The following is a 24215-nucleotide window of genomic DNA, read 5'->3' on the forward strand; positions in this document are numbered from 1 at the left end:
CACCATGCAGCCCAGAATCATGCAGCCACTGCACAGACTCAAACTAGCAAAGCTTCTGCCTCATCTGATCTTTAATTCCAGTATGGACAGACTCCAAACACTAATCTGTTCAGCATTTGGCTCACCAATCTCCCATTTCATGGAGGCACAACATAGGGCTTGCCAATACCTGGTTTAAAACCTTGTGATTCCTCTCATCATCTTTTAGGACAATTTAGCTTCTCCACAGGCTTTTCCTCAAGCTAGAGCTAAAATAGGATGTACTACCAGCATATGAATACAATGCTTAGACCACCAACAACCCAGAGGAATCCTTGTACCCAGTCACAACAGGGAATTGGTAACTGGGAGAAATGGAAATTCACATCAGCTGAGAAACTGCTCCAAAACTTTAGGTTTTATTTTTCATGTATCCTACAAATTGCAGCAGACAAACAGAGATGATACGGATACTGCAGGGAAGCTTCTAAGGAAGACAGTCTCATTTGAAGTTCATATAGATTTCCAATGAGTTACAGAAACAAGAAAAGGGGCAGCAAATGTTAAGAGACAGGCAAAAGGTTCAATATGAGAGTCAACCAAGTCACACAGAAAACAATCATCCTCCTATATTAGAGGCACAAGCAACACTGACACAGGAGGAAACAGAACCCTCTGCAGATTAGAATTTAATTAGAGTACAATCTAAATTTAAAACAGTGTTGGTCTGTTAACATGGTATGATGTATTGTAGAAATCCCCAACAGCACATTATTACTGGCTACTATAATAACAGGGGGAAGAAAAGCTAGCTCGGCAGTACAAAAAGGGTGGGGAGTAAGGTCTGTGTTAAGATCAGAGCATGAAAGTATTATTACAACGCAAGACAGGTTGGATAATGCAAACATGAGACACCAGTAGTAAGTGCTAAAGCATCAAAACTTCAGTCAAAACAAACACAAGGAAATTGCTAAAACCAGATCAATCTCCCAATCCCCTCTGTAACAGCTGCATCAGAGCCACCTACATCACCTTCCCAAGGTGACTAGCAGAGTGAGCAAAACTTCTTGTTCTTCTTGTAATGTGACTGCAACTTAGCAAAGTAAATAAGGCAAGAGAAGTTTAACTACAGATAGAGTTCTCTTTCCCTTCTATAACACAGCTGCATCTCTAAGTATTTCTAGGCAGTGCAGAGACATCCCAGGGAATGAAAAAAATTGTTATAGGCAGACAGATAGCCTATGGTGAAGTACCTCACTTTAAGGATTTCCCTATATCTGAGTGACAAAACAACCTCTCAAAGCAGTACGGACAACATCTTCCTCTCAAACCCAGGGATGAATGTTTGTTAAAGTTCTATTTCTGTAATTGTGTGAAATTCAGGTGTTCATCTCGATAGATAAGCAGATAGTCTACAATGAAACTTGAGGAAGACTCCCGCTTTAGCTAACAATAAAGAGAAGTCGGCAGGTAATAGAGACAACCTGAAGAATCACTGTCCCTTCAGCACAACAGCAATACTAGAAACGGAAAGTGTAAATCATTCCAAGGACCTATAGAAAATACAACACATACTAGAAGATGCTATAGGAAGTAGAGTGATTCTAGGCAGAGTCCCATTCACAGTTCTGGGCACTTAGCATGGATTTTTTTTACAACAGCTTTTTGTGTTTCTCTCTTCTACATGCAGTTCTCCCCCAGTTTGATGCTGACATTATATTTATGTTAAAATATCACACTTGCTGCAACTCATTCATATAGAGAGTATAGTCATTTCAAGACTTGAGGTAGGAAAAAAAATGTTGAACGCAAAGCAGATCAGTGAGAGGCAGCCTGAACTAGCAGATTTGAGACACTATTTCTACTTCTGCTTTAGTCCTTTTGTGTGATGCTGAGCAAATCTTTTCATCTTTGTCAATCCATCTTCTCTCTTGCCCTTTGTCAGCTTGTCTATTTAAATTGTAAGCTAAGAGGCAGGGATTTTCTGCTTAGGCATCGCAACAGTGCTAAGCACACTGGACCCTTGATCTCAGTTGCAGTTTCTAGGCATTACAACAATGCCATGAAAAAAGTGAATACATCAAAGGTGGGTAGATTGTGTTACTGGATGTCAGCACTTAAAAAGATCTGAAGAGCTCCCCAAGCATCTTGCATAAAACAGTTCAGCATAAAACTGTGCTGTTCAGGTGAACTTCGGTTCTTCTCATTTAGTTTCACCATAACAATCTTTCAACAGTATGGCTTTAAGATCATAAGAAGTCCAGATACAGAAATAGGAGCATTAACTCCTGTTGGTCACTGCATAGATATGACTTGACCCTTGCAGATTTCCAGACCCTTGTAGATTTTCTAAGGATTCCCCGTTGCCTCACCTTGCTACTGTGCCTTCCCTAAGGCACACTTTCACAAACTGCTTTCTCAGCAGCCATGCCAGCTTACAGAGCATCCTGCCTTCCCCACATACTCTTTACTGCGCAAAGGGCAGGGAAAGCTGGTACCGACCAGACATAAAATGTACAATTACCACAATACTCCTTACAAACAGCAGAACAAATGGTATTTGGTGCCTCTTTGCAGTTATGTAAGATGAAGGGCAGGTTTTACAACATTATCACACCAAAAATCTGGATTTTTACTCTTTCAGCTATGCTATTCAGTTTTCATTGGGAAAGAAAACAGTATGCATGTAGCAAAGAGACAAGGTAGAAAATCAACAAATTTAACAGCATTCACTTGCAATGCTCTGCAAAAGTCTCCTGCATCCCACAGCATTCTCCACAAGTTACTATTTACATAGTGTGTTACATGGGGCCTGAAAAACATTATTGATACCATTTTGTATCCCCTAATCACAAATTAAAGTGCTCAGAAAAAAAAAAAAAAGGAAAGAAAAGAAGAAGCAGCTGACAAAGAGCTTAGAGAAGAACTAATTCTGAAATACTTACAATTACATACTTAACTAAAAATAGCACTTCGTGCGTTAACAAATTCTGATTATAAAGATGGATCTGACAGGCCCTGCCAGAACTGGAAACACATGCATCCTCTCACACCAGTAGGAAGGGAAATTCCCCTTTGGGCAAAAAGGGAACACAACTGTTTGAAGAGCTGCCCAGAGACACCAAAAAAAAAAAAAAATCAAAAGTAGGACTGTAACACTAACTACAGAGAGCCCAGACCCTGACAAGGTCAGAGAAAGGACATTCACAGCATAAAGTGTCCTTAATCTTCACCCAGGTGTCTGCCCCAGCCCACACCTTAACCCCTCCCTCACCTTGCAGTGGATGGCAAGTCCAGATTACAGACAGAAAGGGGGACAAGAAAGCAAGTAGATTTTATATGAAACTATGTAAAGTAAATTTTAAAATGGCAGCTGCACGATGTTGCTCATTAAATTTAGAATCTTAAAAAAAATACCTGGGACCTACAGTGGTGGCCATAAGGTGGTAGGTTACATAGCTCTGCAATTCGTCACCCAGTATCTTCTAGCCTCACTTTCTGGATTTGAAAGCAGAAAAGCATGTTCCTTGGGGATAAAACCTGGCCCTTCCTTGTTGCTACTCCATCAGCCTGGATCCAAATTCTGCCTGAAGAAAGTGAGTTCAGCACTACCAAAGGTTTGGTGAGCAGGGACAATTTAAGATTCAAGGCAGTTCAAATCATTCATTATTTAAGATAATGGAAAAGTTCTCAAGTGCCAAGCTGATGAAATATCTACCAATTAGCAGAATTAGTACTTGAAATAGAAGCAGGAGTGCAAAATGAAAACCAGGAATGCTTCAAATAGATTTTGGAAAGGAATTTGCTAGAGGATAGGGTCATACACATGAAACTTTATCAAAATAACCCCACTGTGGACACACCTATATTTGGAATAAAAAAAAAGTTTCATTCCTGTCCTCCCCTCCTGATTTAAGCTTTCCCCCCTCCCTTCCAAAATGGTCTGATGCAAATAAAATGCATGCATCCCCATTGCTTTAGTGTGTTAGGCTTGCTTCAGCAAAGGATTAAAGCCAACTAAAGCTCAACGTGATTCACACTAGATGCTCATATCACCACATATGACTAATATATCATTCCTCTCTCATTTATGATAAATCAGCAACAACACGCTGCACCTTGCATCAGATAATCACCAACACACATTTTCATGGAGTTCTTGGGAATAAAACACGAGAAGGATGTATAGGTCTCACTCAAACTTGCCTAGTACTATGTAATATAAATTCCTACTCTACCTGTCAAATAATGCAGGATTCTAGCATAGATAGCTCTGAATACCAGACAAAAGGATGGGAAAATTACCTTGAACAGAAAGTAAATTAAGACAAACTAGTGATGTTTTTTTCTCAATGGGCTTAAAGCCATTCATTTTTACCCTTGTGTAATCATCAGTTTGTGGAAGAAATACTCTTTCTATTCTCATCTACTGTGTGGATATCTATAGCAACACTCTCATGGAGCACAGTCACCCTGGATCAGATAAAGCCAGTGAAGAAATTGAAATGTATTTTGTCTCAAATCTCTATAAGGAATTAATGTCCAAGGTTTTAAGAAATAAAACACACAAAAAAACAAACAAAAAAACCCAACAATCAAACAAACTGGGAGTCTCCATACCTGGAGGGAACATGAGAAACAGCCTAACCTGGCATGTGGTCAGTAGCAGACTACAGTTAAAAATACAGCATGCAACACGTGCTCTAAACCTAAATCTGATGTAAATTTATTTGTATTGGAAGTGCGAATGAAAAGGATACCACAAAGCTGAAAATCTGTTTGGTGTTCAAGTCATGTTATCTGTGCTGTGCATTTACTGCAATGGGCAAAAAAATCAGTTTGCTACAAGTAATGCAAACCCAGATGCTCTTAACTGAACCAGTCGATGGCACAAATTGTTTGTCAGAACTATCTAGGATGAGAAAATCAGCGGGGCTAAAATTACAAGTTTCCTCCATAAGGAGCAATGCAAGAGAAGCAGGCTGGTCACAAAGGTCAGGTCACCAACAAGACAATGACTGGCACAGAGACTGCTGCACAGCAGTCAAGGGTGCGAGTACTGCTCTAATAAGCAAATGGAAGCAGTAAAAGGTTACGCTTCCATGGGATGACTAATGGGAAGCAGCACTGTACATGTAAACAGTAGGGCAAGGAAGGAGATAAGCATCTAGTCACAGAAATCCTAAGCAAAACTGTTAAGGATGTACTACAAACGCAGACAGACCACTACCTGCTATCTTGTCCAAACTTAGCACTGGGGGGAAGCAACCTGTACTTTTAAGTCTGCATTACTGAGTAAGGGGGTTACTCAAAACACCACCTTTAAGGAGAAATATACAATTTATTTTTGAGTTTTAAAGTCTGTAGAAATGAGGACTCAAAAGCCACACCTGAAGATAGATGCCATTTGGGAAAAATGGAAAGCTTAAACAACTCTTCTGAGGGCCCTCAGCCCAGGTTGAAAGTGTGTGATGCTCCTTGTGGAAACCACTCAGGTTCATACTGCAGAGCAGGACTGCTCTAACACTTAGGAGCAAGGAAGGTGCATGCAGACTCTGGACTTCAGGTCTGTCATGCAGAAGTAGAGGTTCCCAGAGGGCAACCCCATTCAGCATGTACAGAGCTATGCTCTCTAATCTACCTTCCACTTTATCACAAGTATCCAATTATACTGTCCAGGTTTTGGCTGGGATAGAGTTAATTTTCTTCCCAGCAGTGGGTATAGTGCCGTGTTTTGTATTTAGGGTGAGAATAATGTTGATAACACACTGATATTTTGGCTGTTGCCAGGCAATGTTCACACCAAATCAAGGACTTTTCAGCTTCTCATACTGTCCTGCCAGCAAGGAAGCTGTGGGTGCACAAGAAGCTGGGAAGAGACATGACCAGGACAGCTGACCCCAACTGACCAAATGGATATTCCATACCGTATGATGTCATGCTCCGTATATAACTTGGGGAAGCCGGCCAGGGATTTAGACTGCAGCTTGGGAACTAGCTGGGCATCGGTGGTCTGTGGGTGATGAGCTATTGTGCTGTGCATCACTTGGTTTGTATATTCTTTTATTATCATCATCTTCCTTTTCTGTCCTATTCATCTGTCTTTATCTCAACCCACAAGTTTTACTGTCCCTCACCGATTCTCTCCCCCATCCCACTGAGGAGGGGGGAGTGAGTGAATGGCTGTGTGGTTGTTTTAGCTGCCTGTTGACTTAAACCATAACATATATAGACGTGTATACAAGGAACAGCATATACTGTGAAGAGTTGAAGAATACTTCAAATCAGATAGAAAAGCAAATCCAGCTTTAATCTTTTCACAGAGGAAGACACAGTGTTCTCAATGAACCAAATGCCACAAGCTTTCTATGGACCTGGAAGACTAATATACAGGTCTCCTTGTAACTACGTGGCCAGGAAGCTGTGCCTCAAAACGTGTGTGCACATCATCTGTCCATTTCTGAAAGATTTTGACCCAAGTTGTAGTACTCCCTGAGAGCCTATTGGAAATCAACAATCCTGAGAAGAAAGCCAGTTTTTTTCTAGGTAGGTGACAAAAACTACGTAGACATGTTGTTATCTGCTGCTTTGCCAGTTGCTCCTCCCCTGCCACGTTGGGATTTTGAAGTACGTATCTGCTGGTTCTCAGTTCACAACATTTGGGATCATCTGTTCTTATTCCACTAGGATTTTACTGCAATCTCTTCCATATCAACAGATGCAACAAGTCAAACACACGTGCTGTATTAGCATGCATGTGTTCGATGTGTGTCTGTACAAGAGGCAGGTATGTGCAAAGGCACAAAAGCTCACTCTTTCAGGCACATTTCAAAGTATCCTAGGTCAAGAACAGCAGTTCCACACAGCATTTTGGTCAAAAACCCCCAAAGGCTTGAGTGTCATTAGGGCAGAACACAGCAGAACTGCAAGAATGCAAGTTTTACTAGAACAGTCCCCAAAATAAAAACAACTCCTCTGAAAACACCTTTTTCCAGCAGCCTGCTTGTATTGTGAGCCCTCTGGAAACAGAGCCTCATTAAAATGGAAAAGAGCTGAGAGAGCAGGAGAGGACAAGCGTGCTGGTCCTGCAGTGTGCATGTCAACACGGGGAGAATGAAGACTGTCCACAGTGCAAAACCAGGAGATGAACTATTCTGCCTAACAGCTGTGGAGAAAGGTTTGAACTTCAAATGGAAATGCAAGCAAATAAACCAAACCCTACTTTCCTGTGTTGAGAACAGTTATCCTTTCGAAGTTAGGTGAAGACAGTGCTCTAGCCCACAACTGTCTCTACTCCAGTACCAGATGGTAAAGAGCTACTGCCTGCAACAGCATACAGCCTTGGGAACGGCCTATTTAACCTCCAGAACTAAAAGGATGACCATGCACACAAAGAGTGAAATTGAAGTGGAGAAAAAATAATTCCCCTCAGAAGGGAACAGGAGAGTGCCTGGCTCTCAGGGACATGGACCGAACTCTAACACAAGATGCAGTTTCCATTCAGTACAAACATGAACATCGGGAGGCTCCTCCTTCCCCACCCCTCTTCCCAGCTCAACCTTCAGAATCTGTCCAAGGGAGAAGATGAAGAGATTTCCATGGGGTCTGCTGGGTATGAGTTGGGGTCTGTTGACAATTATCCTGTGCTATTTCAATACCCAGAAGCATTCTGCACTGAACAGAACAGATTAGTCAGTCATGTGTCGCACTTGAGAAAGTCCTTGGTCTTTCTAATCGACAGCATTGACCAGTTCTCCATACTTCAGAGAAAGGGGAAATAGAAGTCTTGCTGGTACAATAGTGCACTTAGCTAGCTGTATGATGTATAAGGTGCATGTAAGGAACATGAAGATCCCACCTGGGGCTCCATAATGATACACTGAACATAACAATCGCAGCCAGAAGACAGGGCTGTGGTTTTACCCTGGAAGGGGATGGGCACCAGAGAAAGCGGCTGCCTTCTTGTTCAGATGGAAGGAGAGACAGTGAAATGGGAAAGCAAGAACTTACCTTCACTCCATCTGACTTCTTGTTCAGCAGGCTTTTGGCAGCTGTGGAGAGAAGCAGGAGAAATAGGTCAGATTTTGGTTTCAAGACTATTCTCTCTCTCCCCACTTCCCTCAAAACTGCATGAGACTTCAGAAGGACAACCATCCTGCTAATTCCTCTCTAACAGCAAGAGAACTGGAAAATAGGCCAAGGCACTCATCAAATCCATCCTGATAGCAGTGGGTAACCCATCCTATCTATTGTTCACCTAATTAGGCAAAAATGCTCTCACTTTCACCATCTCAGGAAGACCAAGTCTGAAATGAGACTTTAGAGCTCCTCTGTTTCAATCCTCCACTTACACACTGTGACTCCATCCAGAAGTGCCAGCAGTTACAGGGGGAAAAGCTAAAGAAATCTGCCAGATCTTTGCAATAGGATAAAGGCTTTACCCTCAAGTGCAGCCATTCAAATAACAGACTTATAAAGGGGGCACTGATAATGCAGAGGTCTCCTAATTACTGCTATTCAGTTACTCTGGGGAAACATCTGGATAGCTGAAGAGACTGGAGAAGTGCAAAAGGTAGCGTGTGATAACTGTTTTAAAAAAAATAATGAGAAAAGAAACAGGAACTAGGCTGAATTTCTTCACTGATAAAGGTGCCCTGCTGTCCTCAACCTGAACAACTGGCACTGGCAATGAAAGCAAGAGCATGATAAGCACACAGAAAACCCACACCAAATGCCTGGCAGAAGGCATATTTGGGACTGAGGAAGGAGCTGTTCCATCTATTACAGGAAAGTGGCATGTTGACGACTGTCAACAGTAAGACCCCATATACAGCCCCACTGGATATAAAACATAGATTGCCTACTCATGAAGAACATATTCAGCTGTTTCAACCTCTGTAAACAGCACGCTAGAGACCTACTGGACCAATGCACTGATAACGTCTCTCCTAAGCAGCTACTGCGAAGCACATGGATCTGGGTACTTGACCCGGATTTTAGCTCCAACAAAGATGAGGCCTAGAGAAAAGGCAAGTCCTAAGACAAAGCTCACATGACTGTTGAAATACTTCACTCCCAAAGACATGCTGACCAACTTCCATACAGAGTGCTCAGTCTCTCTCTAGGAGCAGCAACATCAGGCAACGATGTTTTTGCAATATCTAAGCAACTGTTTATATCAAAAGCATTTTCGACCCTGCCTTCCCTACCTCATGACCCTACAGATATGGATTAACTAGACAACATCATCTGAGCTGCTGCAAATGACTACAGTGTCTTCTCACAATGAAGAGGCAGCACCCCATATAAGTTTATTACAATCTCTGAATTGGTCTTCCTAATTCTACTCCCTAGTGCAAGTATAAAGCTAGATCAGGATTTTGTCTTTATTCCTGCTCTCAGAAACCATCCAAGAACACTGGAAGAACCTTGTGCAGAGGTTTTCTGAATGTGATGTGTCAGAACACAATGCTGCAATGTGCACACATGCAGGTAGACCAAGTGACCCAAGCAACTCATCTGCCCTGAAACAGTTTCTTTTCTGAGTGTACACATACTGAAGCATTGCAAGACTGAATCTAACAGATAAGTTCTTGCCACCTTCAAGTCACAGTGAAGATCATCTTGATTTCACATGCAAGTGAGGAGAACAAGGTGACCATGGGGTCAAAAGGGGTCCAGCATTTATACCACACATACATCAAGGCATCTCACACAACTGTTGAAAACAAGTAACTGTTATGGCCTTATAACACTTCAGAAGCAGTAAAGGATTCTGCAACTTAAGAAATATCACAAATGGGACATCCTTGAAATAAAAAAACCAACCAAACAACCACCACCAGAGAAGGGAAACAGCACTACCGTATGTCCTGGGAATGACCCAGTCACAACCTGGGAAGCAACATTTTTCACACTTTCTGCAGTTTCCCCAGAACCTCACATTTGTCTTTGTGGACAGAAGACAGCTAAAAATCACATTCTACGGCCTTAAAAGCAAATTGAGCTGAGAGTCCCTCTGCGTGGCGCAGCACTGTGCAATGCTGACCCAGTGCTCCCCAGCGCAGCCTGCCCGTCTAGCCCCCTTCCCTGCTTCCACCTCTGCTCGGCACACACTGTTCTCCCACAGGCCTGTCAGCGTCCCAGTGCTGCAGAAGGGAACTCGGTCTGTGATGTATTTAGTTCATGCATCATACTATAGTTTGTAGGGACAACTGGAGAGCCCATGAAATGCATTCACACGCAGAGATGACTGCAGACACCTCAAACAAAAGGGAGGCATGCAGATTTACCCACACGTCAACCTGACCATGTTATGAGACAGAAATTAAAGGGGATGCAAGTGGAATTCCAGCAACAAGCAACAGACAAGACTTCCTGTAACAGGAGTCATTTTAGAAGACAGGCAGCACCACCCAACATGCAGCTTGGCAAAGAAACAGGAGGAAGACCCAAGGACACATGAAGGCAGACTCTTTACTGTTCGGCAAATGGTCTTATACCCATGCTCTACGGTTTTCCAGGCATAAGATACTAGTATTTATTTTCACCATCCCTTCCACTTCCTCTACACATTAAAGGGATTAAATTCCCTCCTCTCAGTGGAGTTAAGAGTTCCTCTGTAATGAACCAATACAAAGGCACATGCTGCTATCCCAGTAACTTAAAAGCACAGTTCTGTTCCTGGTTTAACAAGACACCCTCCAGTTAATCTCTGAAGAGAAACACAAAAGGCCTCCCCTGCACACACCCCATATAGCCCTCCCTCTTCACACATTTCTCAGTTTTGGCTCCATAGGAAACAGCCTGGGCTCTGGACCGCACTCCTGGCAGAAACACAAACCCCTAACACTGAACTCATCAGCAATAAACACTAGGCACTCTGGATGTACCAGAGCCAAGGGGTGGGGTGGAAGAGGGAATTTCCAAGAGGGACTGAAATACCCACTCCAAACACAGCCATGGATAGTGCCTCCCTGCTGCCAGCCCTGCTCCTCCTCTTCCAGCAAGAGCAGCCCTTCGCCCAGCCTGCCCTGGGTTTGCCCTGTCCCCAGCTGTCAAATCTGTTCAGTTTCTCACCTCGGCTAAGCTTCCAGAGAATGTTTTTTGGGATGCAGGGACAAAACAGGCTTTTATTAAACCTAACTCATGATGCTAGTCTAACAGACAAGCCAAGTTCTGGTTTCTAAACACAAGCATTTACACCATGAAAAATTTTGGACTTTGCTGAGACTTGATTATTAAAATAAAAATTGTATCATAGAATCACAGAATGGTTAGGATTGGAAGGGACCTCAAAGATCATCTAGTTCCAACCCCCCTGCTGTGGGCAGGGACACCCTCCACTAGACCATGTTGCCCAAAGCCTCATCCAACCTTGTCTTAAACACTTCCAGGGATGGGGCATCCACAACCTCTCTGGGCAACCTGTTCCAGTGCCTCAACACCCTCACAGTAAAGAATTTCTTTCTAACATCTAATCTAAATCGACCCTCCTTCAGCTTGAACCCATTGCCCCTTACCCTGTCACTACACTCCCTGATAAACAGTCCCTCACCATCTTTCCTGTAGGCCCCCTTCAGATACTGGTAAGCCGCAATTAGATCTCCCTGGAGCCGCCTTTTCTCCGGGCTGAACAATCCCAACTCTCTCAGCCTGTCCTCATAGGAGAGGTGCTCCAGCCCTCCAAACATCACACCAACACAGAATTCCCAACAACATAGAGTTGCGGCTTGTTACCCTCATATTCTCAGTTCGAAGTCAGATTAACTAATTCTCAACTTGATGTCACTTCTGGGGCTCACCACAAACCTACTGACAGTATACAGCCAAAGAGGCACCTCTGCCTACCATTACAAACAATGCCCATGAATACAGTGTAACTTCAAGAACATCTATTTATTAAGGACAAGACAGAGCAAAGACTGATGTTTAACTCTGCCACGATGGCTATTTAGACACAAGTCACTCTAGCAGTGGCCATATAAACACAGCAGAGTCATTTCACAGAATACAGGAGAGTTGTTGTCTTGTGTTCTCTACCCTCGCTTTGCGATAAACATTTAGATGCAGCAATGAAATCCATGTGGTTCTGGGAAGCTGCAAAATGGAAGTCTACTTACTGAAGTACACTACTTCAGCAGATCCACTCTGTAGTGGTTACGCACCATTTTCTGAGCCCCATGACTGCTTCTTAAGCAAATTAACAGATACCTTTGACACAGTTTCCCACAGCATTCTCCTGGAGAAACTGGATGCTCTCGGCTTGGATGGGCGTACTCTTTGCTGGGTAATAAACTGGTTGGATGGCCGGGCCCAGAGGGTTGTGGTGAATGGAGTTACATCCAGTTGGCAGCCAGTCACAAGTGGTGTTCCCCAGGGCTCAGTATTGGGCTAGTTCTTAATATTTAATGATCTGGACGAGGGGATCGAGTGCACCCTCGGTAAGTTTGCAGATGACACCAAGTTGGGCAGGAGTGTTGATCTGCTTGAGGGTAGGAAGGCTCTACAGAGGGATGTGGACAGGCTGGATCGATGGGTGTTTACATGAGTCAGTGATGTAAATTTCTGGTCCTGAGGGGATATCTACATAACTAACACAACACAGCAGAAACTTCAAATATATTACTTGCACAATTTTAACTTCACTTTAGTTAAAGGGGAAGAACACAAATTCCAATCTGAGTATAAATATATGTATATATGTGTACACACACAAAATAGCAAAAATTCAGTTTTACAAACACTTTTGGAAGGCAAGTATAACAGGACCGTGAAATATTTCAGTACCACTTTATTATTTGTATTATTTCCTTCTTCTTGCTCTTTAGTCAGGTCAAAAATGTCTCTGTACAGGTTACACCAAACACAAGCATATTCAGCCCTTCTTTACTTAGCTAGAAAGCACTCTGCTCCCTAGATCTGCCTCTGTCTCTCCCAACCTCACCTAACTAGTTAAAACCACCAAACTTCACATCTGAGAGCTAATAAGGATCTCTAAGAGACATGTAATGAATTCCAGCTATTGTCACAAGCTGCCATAACAGCTACTTCACAAAACTGACTTGAGCAAGCAGTGACAATTCCCAAGAAAAAAAGCTCAGCATCAGTTAAAGACAGAGGTTTCAGACATTAATTACTTGCCATGTCTGCGTTAGGATCTATTTTGAACACAGTGTAGCACACAGAAGTTGTGCTGAACCACTTGAGAGAAGTGAATTTCACAGAGTGTGATAGTTTATTGAACAACTCCCCACTTTAACAGTTGCAATCCAGTTAGGAAAACAGTGCTAAGAATTTCACATAGTCCACTTGTAAGTCTTGCATAAAAATTAGCTTATGGAGAAAAACCACTTCTCAGCACTTTGTGAAGATGGATTTTTTCTAAGATGAAAACCAATTTTGTCCATCATTTCGCTGTTTATAGTGAGCCTACTTACAGAGTTGTATCTACATAATGAGTCCAGACACCCTTTAATACTGCACTATAAAGAGTCTCTGAAAACCTTGCCAACTTTCTCCTAGTAATAAATTCACATTTACTTCTCAGAATGTGATTTAGGAGTTTCTTGCATATGATCTAATCAATTGATTTACCTGACTGTACTTCTGTAAGTGAATGCAGATCAGATCAGTGTTTGCTCGGATCATCTGAGCATCAAAAGCCACAAGTGAGCACCCAAATCATCCTGTGTATACCCTGGTGTGACTCTAAAGATCTCATAGCAAAGTTTAGATTGCAATGCTCTCTCTCGCAGCTGAGTGAATACCTGCCGGAGTGTGGACAGAAGCTACAAACCCCTTATTATAACCAGGTCTCAATTTCCTGACTTAGACTGAAACGACTGCAACTGTATCTGCTTTTAACAAATAGCCTACAGCTGACCTGAGATACAATCTTTTAAAAAGAACCACAAACAGCCAATATTAAATGATTGAATATACCATAACCAGGGAAAGGAGTCAGATCACATTGCTTTATCTTTAGGAACTGACCTAGGGCAAAAGGCACCTAGCAAGCAACAGATTACTCACAAAAGAATAGAAACCTTTTTTTCTTTGTAAAAAATAAGATTTTTTTTTGATGGGAAAAAAAAAAGAGAAAGCACTGCTACAGACTCTTTAAGCATAAAATTTGTCACAAGCTAAAACCACACTCAAATGAAGGAACTCCACATTACAAAATACGTGACAGAGGAGATAGTAATGACAACAGGATTAAAGAAGTCTTCTCATATTTCCTGCAGATAGTACTATTGTGCCTAATTAACTGATACCAGGGTCACATGAGCCTTCGTTTTCCTCTTGGTTCTAAACATCTGTGAAGAATTTCTTAGAAGATCTCATCCCCAGACAGAAGAGCTTCTCTCTTCATAAATCTAGTTCCCTGTCTGCTGGGAATGGGGCTTTTAGAGGCCCACAAAACAGTGTTACTCAATTAGAGAAAATAAAAACCCCTTATGGTCTTTAGAGAAAGAAACAAGTACTATTTCAGAACTTTTCAAATGCAGTTACATGACCTGTCATGACAGGAAAAGTCTGAACTCTACCCAAAGTTCCCACATGGACTTTTAACTTTTACTTTAAGTTAGCATGCACTACTTCTTCAAATCCAGCAGATTTATGGATTTCAACTGCAGTAAATAAAAAAACCCCTGATTAAAAAATAATAATAATTTTAAAAAGTCAAACTCATATTACACACAGACCTGCAAAGAAAACAAGAGCAGCTGATCTCCCCACTTTCAAAACACAGCAGAATATTAGGAATAGCTATTATCTGCAGAGGCTATAAATGCTTTGCATCTAAATTCACAACATTTCCTTCTGGACAGCTTTTCAGAGCATATCATTACCTGGGATCGCAGTTTATATTCAAAGCAGAACTCAGTGATACTGAGAACCCTGCACTCACTATGGGCCACCTAGGATTTGCTTTTCTTCAGCTGTTAACTGAAGTGGATCCAGCAGCTTCAGCCCTTGAGACAGAGAAGAATGAGCAGAGCAAGCCTTTTCCTCCTCAATACTAGCTCAGGGAATAAGTGGATGTATAGGTCACACACCATTAAGAAGAACCCTTCTCTCAGGCATTTCATGTACTCAAAATCTGGGCCACAGGAGATTTTCTTACCCAAGCGCTTCTGCAGCTTCATTAGAAGTGACAACATTTGCAGACTAAAAATGAACCTAAAACTACTGTTTAAAAAAAAATAAACCCCCTATTTCAGAATCATCAACTAAGTGAAATAAAACCTAGCTTTGTGAATAGATCAAAAACCGTTCATGCCACCAGAAAGCCCAAGAAAACATTGTTTCATACAGTGCTGCAGAAGCTCTGTCGTTGTGCCATAGCTCCCCAAAAAGTTATTTCAGAATCATTTTCAGAAAACAATGTATAATTTTTAAGTCCTGTAATAGTGCAATCCTTGGACAGGTAAATGGAGAAAATTATTCTGTCCTTTTACAGCCAAGCTATCAGAAATGCAGTAAAGAAAAATTGCTGTAGCCACACGTAGTCCTGCCATATTGGCACAGGTTCACCTGAAAGCAAGAACCAAGGAAAAACCATTCCTTGCTGAGGGTTGTCCCTTAATTGTAGCTTGATTTCATATCCTTTAATTTTTTATTTTTTTTTTTTAATCATAATACAGGAGGTTAAAAATGCTGCCTGGATTTCACAAAAGAATGTATGCATGAATGTGCACTTTGAATGCTGGGATGATCATTTCAGAGGTTTTCATTCCAATTAGAAGTTTATTGTAACATCACCCAGGATATAAGTATTAGTATCCACCATTAGTAAATGGCCAGATGAAATTAATACACTTCCATTTCGTTCATCATCACTTATAATCCAATACAGCAGACTTTCACTTGAAAGCAACTGTTGTCAGGTGCAATAAAAATATGACTCATGCATTCAATGATTGTCCTTTTTAAAAGTCAACAAAAAATGACAAAGAGGGCAAAGAAAGCAAACAATTCCATAAACCAAAAGCACTTGCAAATAGAGGTTTTCCACCCAAATGGAAATGAACACAGATAAGACTGCATCACCTTGATGTGCTGAGCCAAGACAATCATCTTCCAAAAAGCACTGATTTGCATGTTGAGATTTGCATTTTCAGTAAGTGCACTACGTAATGCAGTTGGGTGGGAGCCAGACTACCAGTTATTAAGCTTAAAAGGATGAAAACCATTTCTGAGACTCCAAGAAGGAAAAGTCTAATAGCTAGATGCTTCAGACCCATTTTTGATGAGTCAAAGTTATACAATACCCAAGAAAGCTCCTGTCCCTATTCTCACCAATATTATTATTTGCTCTGTGTCCCTGCCTCAGGTGTAAAGGAATCACTGCTACCTACTAAGAGGGCTTGACTCCTGATTTCAGACAGGAAAGCTAACACATGCCAGCTAGAATTTCCCCAAAATAATCTGATAACAAAATATCATGAGAGGATTGTGGCAGCTGACTTTGTTTCTGTTTTGTACCAGACTACAGTGCCACGTGCTCCTCCCCAAACAAATCACGTCCTATTTCACACTGGTCACCAGCCAAGACAAAGTGACCACCATTACACCATGATGAATTGTGAGCATGTTTCCTCCCCTCCTACTCAACCCCAAAATGGTTAAAATATCCCATGACTCTCTTACACAAAACAAAACCAAGGAAAGGATAGGAACAGTGAGAAGTTACCTGAAAAATTCCGAGACACAAGCATCGTCGTGAGGATTGCACCCTGTGGGGAAGAGAAAGCAGGGATAACAGTGTCGCTCACTTCAGAAAGGGGTTGGGCTGACTCTGTGGAGAACGCTGTGCGTCAGGTGCCAAAGCAAAGGTATCCCAGTGCTACCCTGGAAAGTCCTAATGCATCCAGGGTTCCCACATGTGGCTGTTGGACCTGACACAGGACCACTCGGCGTCCTGCCTTTCTAGAATGGCAGCTAGAGGCCCAGCAGGATAGCCGAGGAAATCTAAAATGGCACTAAGAGTTACGCTTAAACACTTAGATGCTTCCTAGCTTTCTAACAGCAGACAGCTGCTTCAGCTTTGTCCTAGCTACAGGCAACTGATACACTAGTACTGGGAAGCAGAGAGAGATCAGAACTAAAAGCCCCAGGATTTAAGAACCAGTTGCTCTGTTTCAACTCTCTTGCAGAAAGTAGAAGGGGTGATTATGTAGCAGAAGAGGCACGAGAAACTTAACAGCTTTGGAGAAAGAAACTACCCAGCTCCTTAATACACTATTTAGTACCCTGTACTGGAGGAGCACGTCAGGTACTTCGCTAACATTACTGAGCTGATCATAAAAGATATTGTTGCTAGGAAGGCATTAACCTCAAATTCAGAGGATTAAAAACTAACTTAAGGTAAACTAACATATACTTACCTTTAGCTTCCTTCTAGCATTGAACTTTCTCAAGCATTCCACAGTCTCCTGCCTGTGCATCATTGAAGCGACAGTGGATCGTTGCTGAAAAACAGGAACAGCAAAAGATCAAGAACATAGCCTAACCAAATAAGCCAGGGGAGTTTGCTCCACAATCATGACATGCAAACCGACATGGCCAAGCCTCTCACCACTGCAACCAGTTCATAACTTAAGAACTTCCCAATACAGCAAGACATGTTAGGTCAAAGTTGGCTATTACAGCACTGTGCCCAAGAAACTCTGCTACTGAGGTAGAGGTGAGAATCAATGCTCCCTGTCTCTCAGGCATGCAAATGGATCAAGACAGCAAGATGACAAATTCAAATGAACGAGCATACCCATGGGGAACCGAGTTAGAGGCACTACAAGATATCCGGGTTGCATTAGCTATGGCTCTAAGGGGAAATTCCAAGCAGTAAGTGAATACTAGTGAGCAGTAGCCTTCCTGGACATGGCAACTCCCTGAATGTAAGTGCTTGACTAGCAGAGGCCTCGGCATCTTTGCATCATAGAATCATAGAATGGTTTGGTTGGAAGGGACCTCAAAGATCATCTAGTTCCAACCCCCCTGCTGTGGGCACGGACACCCTCCACTAGACCAGGTTGCCCAAAGCCTCATCCAACCTTGTCTTAAACACTTCCAGGGATGGGGCATCCACAACCTCTCTGGGCAACCTGTTCCAGTGCCTCAACACCCTCACAGTAAAGAATTTTTCTAACATCTAATCTAAATCGACCCTCCTTCAGCTTGAACCCATTGCCCCTTGTTCTGTCACTACACTCCCTGATAAACAGTCCCTCGCTATCTTTCCTGTAGGCGCCCTTCAGATACTGGTAAGCCACAATTAGATCTCCCCAGAGCCGCCTTTTCTCCAGGCATCAGTTTTGTAGAAACAGATTTTCAGTAAGAGTAAAGATCATACAGCTCTACTGTACCAACGCAAAAACCTGAGCATAACCTCTAGCCAGTGATGCACACCTGTCACCCACAGTAGACTGGGATCCCATCAGCTGCAAAAAGAGAACTTCCCAGAACTGTTGCCAGTCATTGACAGCACATGAGGAAACCAGAGACTGATGCTGCCAGGCATTTAGAGCACATGAGGAAACCAGAGACTAATGCCAAAGTAGCTGTTGCTCTTGCACAGAGCCGCAAGCCTAAATTCCCTTTACAAGGACAGTGGGTGAATTACTAACTTGGCAGATCAGCGTGTACAAATCCTCCATTACCTTTCTCCTGCTTGGAAAAAATTCTGCAATACCCAAAAGAACTGTAAACTATGCTCATATTCCGCTAGTTTCATGGGAAGTCTCTGCTTTGATCCTGTTGTCAAAGCTAGTCACCTGCTGCAGTACACATGGCAGTGTGGAGGGCGAATGTAGCTAAATTGTCCTCTAACTTTGGTGGTCACTGTTCATCCAGCCTCCTTAGGAGCGACAGTGATGTCCGCTTGTTCAATGAGGCCTTACAAGAGTCAGGACACGTACTTCAGAAGTTCAGTGATGATAAGAAACTCAGTGTCTCAGATAAACTTTTAAGATTTCCTACCATGTTTACTTCAGAGGAACAAAAAATCTCCAGAAAGAAGACATATGTTGCACACACAGAGACTGCGGAGCAAATGGAAACAACAGACTCAACAGGAGGCAGTTTGGGTGAGAGGCTGAAATGGTTGCGAAGTGAAATCAAACTTTCCATAACTCCAAGAAGGAAAGCCTCTCTTGAACCATTCTATATTATGTTGCCACAGAGAGCAAGCTATCGTAACACATACAGCTTTGGTTACAGGCATGGGGACAACAGTTAAATATACAGGAACTGCTATTGATTACAAGCATGCAAGGAGGAAAAAAAAAAGAGATGCAAAGTCTCAGCTAGTGTGAAGTTTTGACTTCCAAGGAACTTGCATCACTTTACAGCACACACTACGCTCCTGTTACACAGATGTTCACATATGTAAGTTTAAATTGCTAATTTGTTGTTTTGGGGCAGAAGGAAAAAACCACCACAGTTTCTCAAGAACAAATGAGCAAAGAAACACACTAGACGCATCCTAGAAAGCAGAAGTATGCTATGGTATTACAAGAACATCTGGTTAGACTTAGGTGGAACTATTTCATCCTGCAGAGATAAAAGTGCACCATTGCTGCTCTCCCCTACGCCTTCTCCCAGCTGCATTCTGGGATTTCCTTGCCAACTGTGCAAAAGATGAAAAATACTTATGTGTGAGGTCTGGCAAGGCAGAAACAACACACACAGAACAGCAAAAGATTGTCTGATGACAAACTCCATCTGACATTTTAGGATGATATGGATTGGAAAAGGAGATGTGGGAAAAACCAGAAACTATGGACATTCACAAAACTTTTAAAAGAATAAGGGACTTTTTTTCCCTACAGTGGCAATAAAAGCACCACAGTATGACAAAGTTGGCTTGCTGAAGGTCAGCCTCCAAAAATATCACAATTTAAAATATTTAAAATACTCTGGGTTCCTCTGCAGCTAAGTCGTCTTGACGTATCAGTTCAGGGTAAATCACAAATCAATTTGTAAGAGGAAAACACTTACGCAGACCCATGGATGTTTTAGAGCCTGGTCAGCCGTGATGCGCTTTGCTGGGTTTATCGTCAGCATCTGGTTGATCAAATTCTTTGCTTCGGGAGTCACAGTGTCCCACTCAGGTGATGGGAACTGAAAGAGGAAAAAGGAACCGACGATGAACTGAAAAAATCTTCTACTAGCAGAAGAGATTCTCCCTCCTACACAGCTGAATTCCAGCATTTGCCCTTTTGATACCAGGGCTAACATATTTGCAAAACCCATCAATTTTTGTGAAAACCCACACTGAATTAAAACCATACAGAATCCAGCAAACGAATGGTACCAGACAGCAGGACACCCCTGTATCAGACAGAGGCAGGAAGATTAACAGTTTTAAAGCCTTTTAGGAATCACTTTAAATTCACACTCAACAGTCAAAAAGTAAAGTCACAGATCTTTTTAACTGAGTTCTGACATGAAAAACACAAGCACTATTTTTTTTACCCCACCTCATTTTTTCTCCAGCATGCTAAAAAGCTGTAACAGCATATGCAAAAATCACACACACGAAACTACATCATGAAAGCAAAAACAGAGAACATCCCAGCAGGTACACTTTCCCCACCACAAAGCATGATGTCCTGGAACAATACTAGTCACTTAGGTGTAGCAACCCCACCAGCAAGTTGTTAGCAAGCATCTACCAAACCAGAAATCATTACTTGGGGAGCAAGAGAGATGTAATAGGGGATAGGAATACAGAAGCATGGAAACAAAGAAAAGAATCTCAAGTATTTTGGCTGCTGATCATCCATGAGGGGGAACTGCTCTCTCCTGTAATTCCAGTAACAATAAAGATGAGATATTTATGCCATCCTCCAGATGCTTGCATGTAGTATAGATGACAGCATGCTGAGATTAAATGCGGTACATCTCACTCCTATGAATCTACTGTACAAATACAGGTGAACTTGAGAACGCAAAAATAAATGTGCTGTTGGGATAAAGTCCCCTGTCTTTAAGACGGGGGGGGAAAGATTGATCTATCCTGAGAACATTTCCTTACAGTACTACATTATTTAGAAAAAGTTTATCCCATCTCTTTTCTCCTGCATTTTGTGCTTTGCTCTGTTGGGTCATAAAAATACACCCACCGTATTTGATTTGCATATAATCTTATTTTTGCGTTCTCAGGCATCAGCAAAGCATTATACAATTTGTTCTGCAAATGTTGCAAGTGACTACTCTAAAATTATTACACTGAACTTTCAGCCAGGACACCTTTCCCCCACCTGAACTCTGAGGTATTCATGGTAATGCCTTGCAAAACCCCTACCCAAAGGCACAAAGTCCAATTCACCGTTGCCACTTCCTCTATGGTCAAGAGAGAGCAACAGACCAGTCCAGCGCATACAGGCTGCTTGGTGCTGGGGTAAGGACACTGGGGAAGGTATGCCAGTAAAACTTGAGCTGTTTTCTACCAGGCAAAACAGGGGAGGAATCTACTGGAACTTGCTCATTATAGGTAAGAATTCAAAACCAACAGGTAGATAGGAGGCATCAGGCACTTCACTTCTCATGACTTACAGAAAGAGTTAGACATTTAACCCCTGAAGTGCTTTGAAAATCTCCATTGATACAATTAGTGCAAAAACCACTTCAAATAAGAACAAGCAACACAGAAACAAGAGGGGCAGGAAGGCAAGAGAAGAACGCAAGTCCATTTAGGGCTATCAAGTACAAAGACATCACTTTCCTTTCACTCAAGAAGCCACCGAGCCAGGACACAGGGTTAGGCAGACCTTTGCGCTCAACAGTACAGCTGCTCTCATGGTCTCAGGTACAGAAGCTGGGAGGTAACTGAGGTCCAGCAGAACCCTTTTTTTTTTTTTTTTTTTTAAAAATACAAACCACAAGACAGCCTACAAAATGAGCTCCCCAACTTTCTCTTGATATTCATGCCCACAGGCTTTGAGCTAGGATTTCCAGGAGTTCCTTCTTCCCTCCCGAGCCTCTCCTTACATGAAAGAATTTACGTCAAACATTCAAGCTGTGGTACCAAGCCACATTTTACACCACCTTTGCTCCCCAGTACTAACCTCTTTGCTATTCATCTCCTTCAGGCACTTCTTACACCTCAGTTTTGCCATGCTCTGAGAACTGTTCCATGAACTGCTTGGCTTTTTACCAGGGCCTCCACCCCACCATGCTGATCCCCACCATAAAGCCACCCCTCCAAAGGCCCCTGCCATTCAGTCTTCTCACTGGGCTCCATGCTTTCCACGGCTGGAATAAACTCCACTATGGCATCGAGGAAACCAGAGGCCATAATTTAAGCTATTATTCCACAGAATACTTCTCTGTATTTTTAATTAGGCCTTGATAAAGACAGGCTCCTTCTACCTTCCCTCTGCTCCCCAAAAGAGTTAGCATTGGCTACATCTGCAGCACTTTGTGATAAATGGACTAGAAAACACCATTTCCCACCATCTGCATTTCCAGCTCTGCATTTCCCTAATGACCAGTAACATCTTGGTGCCCACTGCGATGCTTTCCACATATCCTTTCAGGAGTCCCAAACAGGACTGTATCCCAGGCAGTGAAGACAAATGAGGTGTATGATCACGCCAAACATCACTTTGCACAGTAGCTTGGGGCCTGCTGCTGGACACCAAATAAGATAGTGCCATGTTTTGGATGGCTTCTACACCCATGCAGGTACTCAGCAAGAAAGTGCCCTTACGTCATAGGCTCCGGCTTTGATCTGCTGATAGAGTTTGTGCTGATCTTCATCCCAAAAGGGAGGGTACCCCACTAGTAATATGTACAGAATCACTCCTGGGAGGGAGAGACACAGATACACTATGGTTAGGCTAATATGCCAATTATTCCTTCAGCCCCTCTTCCTTCCCTCTTGACAGTCCCCAAGGCAATGATTGCTCTATATCTTCATTTGCCATCATATTTAGCCTTCCGAGGTAGAAAAAGACAGTACAAACCTTTCCTCTGCTGAACCTCACCCTGGCGCTTCACATTCAGCTCTTAACGCCAGCTGCCAGGACGTAGAACAAGGTGCACGATGGCCTTCTACCCTCCTCTGGCTATCACGGCTGGTGAGCCACAGCTCCCAGATGCTCTCAGAATAAAATGAAGCCACAACCTCTGAGGTTGCTGGGCAGCAAGGGACTTTTTAGGAAGGACTATGTGTTTAGATGCTTACTGTGCATGGTCTTGGGACAAAAATGACACTGACAAAGCTAACGCTCCTGGCATGCAGAGAACCATTTAGTCCATGTCAGGCAACACTAATATCACGTATCTTTAAACTCATCGGTCCTAGATACATTTACACTTCATTTTTTCCTTTTTAAAAAAACAGCTTTCTTCAGTATTTCATCTTCTACATAGTTAGCGTAATAGGAAATTGCGACAGTTATCTAAACAACTGATGCTACAAAGCATAGACAGGTCCTATCTCTTGAGTCCCAAACATCTGATAGATGGCGTAAAGAAAGGATTAGGAGACAGAATCAAATGAGTTCAGGCTCCAATATTAGCTCCATCTACACAAGGTGCTTATCCTCAAGTGCGCCTTCATCTCTCCACCCAATAAGAAGGAGCACTGCGTGCCCTCCCAGCAATAGGTTATAAGGAATTGCTCTTCTACATGAAGTGGCATTGCTTAAGTGTAAAACGTTCTGACAGAATCTTACCACATGCCCATATATCCACTGGTTTTCCATAAGGATCTTTTCTTAAGACTTCGGGGGAGAGGTAGCCTGGAGTGCCAGCAAACCCTGCCAGGAAATGGATGACATGAAGTACTTAAAGTACTCAAGCAGAAGAGATCTTTCCATATCACAAAATACACTAGTGGTAACCAACAAATTCCAAAACCCATTTCCCACCCTTCATCTCATATTTGCTAGAGCTACCTCTTGGTAAACGAACGAGGGGGAGGGGGGCAGGGGGAAGAAAATCAGATGTGATCGAGTCTCTATGTATTGCAGGATAAACAGAAAAGAAGGAGGGACCGTGTGAACCAGCTGGGCACAAGCTCATATTCCAGGCCTTCTATCATTGTTATGTATAATGGCTTGGAGTCTGAAAACACAAGACACAGATGCAACACATCTGATTGCCAAATGGTGTGGGCAGACCAGGATAAGCAGCCATCTCTCCAGAGTCTCTGCAGCACTGCAGACTCTCAGAGCTGATGTTTAGCCTGAGAAGGTCTCATTTCTAATTATGTTTTAGCT

At 42.5% G+C, this 24215-nt stretch overlaps 1 protein-coding gene across 20 annotated transcripts in view; it reads right to left on the reverse strand.

Moving 5' to 3' along the window:
* CAMK2G (calcium/calmodulin dependent protein kinase II gamma) overlaps nucleotides 1–24215 on the reverse strand; it is a 122143-nt gene that overhangs the window by 21642 nt on the left and 76286 nt on the right. For all 20 annotated transcript variants that reach the window (XR_008577956.1, XM_054832754.1, XM_054832752.1 and 17 more), the window contains 6 exons: nucleotides 23670–23753; nucleotides 22700–22794; nucleotides 19984–20106; nucleotides 17373–17456; nucleotides 16679–16721; nucleotides 7990–8030 (listed from right to left, as the gene is read on the reverse strand). Coding sequence is in view for 19 of the 20 variants with exons in the window: in XM_054832754.1 (XP_054688729.1) it covers nucleotides 7990–8030; nucleotides 16679–16721; nucleotides 17373–17456; nucleotides 19984–20106; nucleotides 22700–22794; nucleotides 23670–23753 (470 nt within the window). In the remaining variant the exon portion in view is untranslated. The remainder of the gene's footprint in view (nucleotides 1–7989; nucleotides 8031–16678; nucleotides 16722–17372; nucleotides 17457–19983; nucleotides 20107–22699; nucleotides 22795–23669; nucleotides 23754–24215) is intronic.

This window comes from Grus americana, chromosome 7, assembly GCF_028858705.1.
Source record: "Grus americana isolate bGruAme1 chromosome 7, bGruAme1.mat, whole genome shotgun sequence".
Taxonomy (NCBI): domain Eukaryota; kingdom Metazoa; phylum Chordata; class Aves; order Gruiformes; family Gruidae; genus Grus; species Grus americana.